Source organism: Galeopterus variegatus, unplaced genomic scaffold (assembly GCF_000696425.1).
Source record: "Galeopterus variegatus unplaced genomic scaffold, G_variegatus-3.0.2 Scaffold504, whole genome shotgun sequence".
In the NCBI taxonomy this organism is placed as follows: Eukaryota; Metazoa; Chordata; class Mammalia; order Dermoptera; family Cynocephalidae; genus Galeopterus; species Galeopterus variegatus.
This window is the reverse complement of record NW_007726615.1, coordinates 119,808-124,703: the sequence shown is the minus strand read 5'-3', so window position 1 is coordinate 124,703 and position 4,896 is coordinate 119,808. Positions and strand designations below refer to the sequence as shown.

The window sequence follows — 4,896 nt, the reverse complement described above, 5'->3', positions numbered from 1 at the left end:
TAATAAAAATGTAATATTCATAATATAACTGTTACAAATCAGGAACCACATGTGATGGTAGGTCAGAGAAAGGATGGGTTAAATTTGACTTGGGGGATAAAAGTTAAAAATCAGAAGGGTTAAGATCCCCCTCCCAGCCATCTTTTTAAAAAATAAATTAATTAATTAATTAATTAATTAAATTTAAAAAAACACTTAAGGGAAAAGAAAATTATAGGTTAAATAAAGCTGAACATTAAAGGGTAGGAAGAATTCTCAAAGTAGAGATAATGGCAAGAAACTGAAAGAAAGAGCATGCTCAAAGAATGAAGGCTTGCAACTCTGGGGCATGTACAGAGAACAAAGGAGTAGGTTATACATGAAATGTGTAAAAAAGAGAAGAGGTTGAAGCCAAATAATACAAGGCCAGAAAAGCTAAACAAAATCAGGCTGCTAACACGACCCTCCAATTAGAGCCTAGTAGTATACAAAATTAAGCAAAGGAAAGAAACTGATCTTCCTAAAATACTTTTATCCTTTTTGTATCCTGTCACTCTCCTGTTCAAAAACCTTCAATAACTTCTGAAAGAACTACTTTCATCAAATCCCTCAATACCATGGTCCCTATCCTATTAAATTATACTTTCTATCATTGTCCAAAATGTACAACTCTCTCCAGATAGGCTATTCTCTGTGTTGGCCCTTGAGCCAGGTCAGAAAATGCAGGTGGAGTGACACCATGTATTACTCTGTCCAGGCTGCCATAATAAAATACCACATACTGGGTTGCTTAAACAACAGAAATTTATTTTCTCACAGTTTTGGAAGCTAGAAATCCATGATCAAGGTGCCAGCCAATTCAGTTCCTGGTGGGGGCTCTCTTCCTGTCTAGCAGATGGTTTTTCACTGTATCCTCACATGGTCTTTCATCTGAGCACACACACACACAGAGAAAAATCTCTCTCTCTTCCTCTTTTTATAAGGCCACAGTCCTAGTAGATTAGGGCCCTAACATTTTGAATTCATTTAACTTTAATTACCCCCATAAAAGTCCTGTCTCCAAATACAGTCACAAAATGTTGGGGCTCTAACATATGAATTTGGGGGGACACAAATATTCAGTCCACAATACATCATGTTATTTCTGAGGCTAGACCTAAAGAGATTTTGCAGCTTCTGCTCTTACCCTTTTGAAAGATTTCCATCATTATATAAAAAAGCTCAGCCTAGCCTACAGGAGAATGAGAAGCCATATACACCCCAGCCAACAGCCCAAATCACCTGCCAGATATGTAAGTAAGGCCACACTGAACCATCTAGTTCCGGTAAAGCTGTCAAATGACTACAACCACAAGTGACCGCAGGTGAGATAAGCAGAAGATCTGCCAGCTGAACTCAGTCACAATTGTAGAATCGTGAAACAATAATTGTTGCTTTAAGTCACTAAATTTGGGAACAGTTTCTTATAAAGCTATAAGAGGCATACCTCCGTGTTCTGCTTTTTGACCTAGACCTTTGAACTCTATAGGATTTCCCTCGACCCCTTGAACGACTTCGACTTCGTTTTCTTCTAGAGCCATAAGAAGAGCTACTGCTTGACCGATGCCTGCGTCTGAAATAAAGTGTAATCAAATGTTATTGCTATAAAAATGTTTCATTATGAACATTAAGAAATCTTCTAGATTCTAAAAAATCGTCTCATTTTTACTATGTCTCATTCTTTCTTCAAAGCAAATAAATTAAAATGTTATTTCTGTTAAACAGTCAGATGACTGATTCATAATTTAGAGATTAGATCAGCTACTAACTAAGGCATTATGGGTCTTAGACAGTAATATTTCCAAATATTATCAGATAATATGGTATGATAACTACATCAGTTTATATCTACTTGCCTACAAAGAATAGACAGATAAAGACCTTAGACCAATGGACTGGACCTGACTAAAAAAAAAAAAAACAAAAAAATACTCTGGGTTGGGACTTAACCCTCAAATATATAACTACTAAAAGAAAAATGTTTTACCCAGCAAAGTAAAAAATATAAAAACATATGAACTCTAAAGAATGTTACCCTCATACTGCATACATAAAAATTATAAAAATCACCTCCTATCATAAGAATGTGAACGAGGCTGCAGATCTCTGGACCAAGATCTTGACTTTGATCTTGACTTCCTTCCACCTTTCTTTCGGCTGTATGTTCTACTATCTGAGGAACTGCTCGAAGATGACCGTCTACGGTGTTTCTTTTTTCTCTTGCTTCTGCTTTCTTCTTCAGTATCTGATGACCGGCGTCCCATTTCTATAAGATTCAATTCAACATAGTACACAATGGATAAAATTCGATATACTAATTTTTATAATACTTTGTAAAAATTTTAAAAGGCTTATTTAAAGTACCATTTTAAATGTGCCTGGCTTTTTGGCAAGACATGAGAAATAGCTGTAATATAATCTTCTAGGACATCAAAGAACTCTTTTTACAATCTCTAGACAATTTAAATTTGCCCCCAATTTTTTCAAATGTCTCTCAAAAGAGTCAATCCTGGGGACAGTTCATTATACCAATTTTCTGATATTGTAAGTTGCATTTGTCATTAATTATATGACATTTTGTTTAGTAACCACCTATTCCTTCATTTTCACATTCCCTGAAGATAAAAGATATGATACTATCTCAGAGTTACATTTTTCTAACTGAAAATTTTAAATTTTTAAATGGATAAGACATCATCAGTCATCAACAAAGTACAAATGGAAACAATACACTATAATTATTTCACCTGTGAAATTTGGGGGAGGAAATGTTAACTAAAGTACCAAAGTTGATGAGGTTATTGTGAAGTCAGTCAATTCTTCACACACTGCTAATACCTATATAAAGTGGTGGTACAATCCTTTTAAAAAGCAATTAAGCAATTAAATAAAAATGTTGGTGCTTTTTTGATACAACAATCTTCTAAGAATATATCTGATTTTTTTTTTTAAAGAAAGATATTCGGGAATAAATTCATTATAGCATTATTACAATTATATCTACAGAGATTAATTTAAGAAAAGATGTACATATGAATAAGAATGAAAATAAAAGAATTAATATTTAAGCGATGTAATATAACTTTTCACAATATAAAATACTATTTATTCATTTTTAAAAACTATTTCTATATAGTTATGGTAATATTTTTAGTATAGTAAGGGAAAAAACAGAAATAGAACGTAGGGTTTTTATATTTAGGAATTAGCTGATAAGAAGCTTACTTGTCTTACTTTAAAGTTAACCTTTAAATTTTCATGTGCAATATTATTTTTTATTAAAATAGATAGTAGCTATCTTTCAAAGTCATATAAAAGCAGGATCCAGTCTATGTAATGGTTTAGATCAGACAAATAAAAACTCGCACCTTCTTTTAATATTTATACAAAGTAAGTTAAATGTCACTACAATAAACAAAGTAATGTTTTAAATTACTGCTTTGTTTCCATAATTCTCATATGGACCAGCTCCTCCCTGATTCCAGTGCAAAACCAGTTGAAAATCTCTGTTAGGACTTAATTCAAAACTTTAAGCTACTTACCTACTGCCAGAATTAAGAACTTTAAATATAGTTCTGAACCTCCAAGTTATTCGCATATCTAACTGGTGTGGATTGAATGTCCCCCCAAAACTCACTGAAGCTTGATCTCCATTGTTAAAGTACTGAGGGTGTGGGAAATCCACTAATGATAATTTGAAAGGTGGGGCCTTTAAGAGATGATTAGATTGTGAGGACTGTACCTCCTGAATGGATTAATTCACCAGTGGTTCAATGGGTGGTCATGGCATAGTTATGATGGCTTTATGAGGAGAGCAAGTAAGCAGGTTAGCTCTCTCTTGCTCAGCCCATTCTCACCATGTAACACCCTACATCACTGTACAGCCATCATCAAGAAAAAGGTCCTCACCAAATGTGTTACCTGGACCTTGGACTTCCCAACCCCCAAAGTGTAAGAAATAAATTTTATTTCTTTGTAAATTACAGGTTCAGGTATTCTGTTAGAAGCAACAGAAACAGATTTTAAAAATAACGGCACTGGGAACACAGCAGCGCTCCTGCCGTGGGTTTGGATCCTATATAGGGATGACCGGTGCACTCACAGCGCTCACTGGCTGAGCGCGGTGCGGCCGGTCTCAAAAAGGACAAAATAAATAAATAAATAAATAAAAATAAAAAATAACGTTTAATTTTAACAAAACATTGGGATTACTTGGTTTTGAAACTTTCAGTAAACCAGTAATATATCTAAGCCAGTTTCCTCATTAAAAATGAAACTGCACTGGGTAAAAGATCACCAGGATCCTTTCAAGCTTTAAAATAATATCATTATGAAATTATACAAATCAAAACCACAGTGAGATATCATCTCACCCCAGTTAGAATGACTATTATCAAAAAGACAGAAAATAACAAATACTGGGGAGGATGTGGAGAAAAAGGAACTCTTATACACTGTTGGTGGAAATGTAAATTGGTACAGTCATTATGGAAAACTGTGGAAGCTCCTAAAAAGACAAAAACAGAACCACCATACAATCCAGAATTCCCACTACTGGGTATTTATCCAAAGGAAAGTAAATTAGCATACCTATGAGATATCTGCACCCCCATGTTTAATGCAGCACTATTCACAACAGCCAAGATATGTCATCAACCTAGGTGTCCATTGACAGATGAATGGGTTAAGAAAATGTGGCATGTATACACAATGGAATACTGCTCAGTCATAAAAAAGAATGAAGCCTGTCAATTGCATCGACATGGATGGGACTGGAGGACATTATGTTAAGTGAAATAAATCAGTCGCAGAAAGATAAATACCGCATGTTCTTACTTACATGTAGAAGCTAAAAAAAAAAAAAAAAAAAAAAAAAAA

The 4,896-nt window shown here is 34.3% G+C and overlaps 1 protein-coding gene across 1 annotated transcript in view; it reads right to left on the bottom strand.

Annotated features, from left to right (window-relative positions):
- Nucleotides 1-4,896, bottom strand: part of RSRC1 (arginine/serine-rich coiled-coil 1) — a 347,320-nt gene that overhangs the window by 327,404 nt on the left and 15,020 nt on the right. Inside the window, exons 2-3 of the mRNA XM_008569504.1 lie at nucleotides 2,089-2,284; nucleotides 1,466-1,591 (exon numbers count right to left, since the gene is read on the bottom strand). Coding sequence (XP_008567726.1) covers nucleotides 1,466-1,591; nucleotides 2,089-2,282 — 320 coding nt within the window. The 5' untranslated portion in view covers nucleotides 2,283-2,284. The remainder of the gene's footprint in view (nucleotides 1-1,465; nucleotides 1,592-2,088; nucleotides 2,285-4,896) is intronic.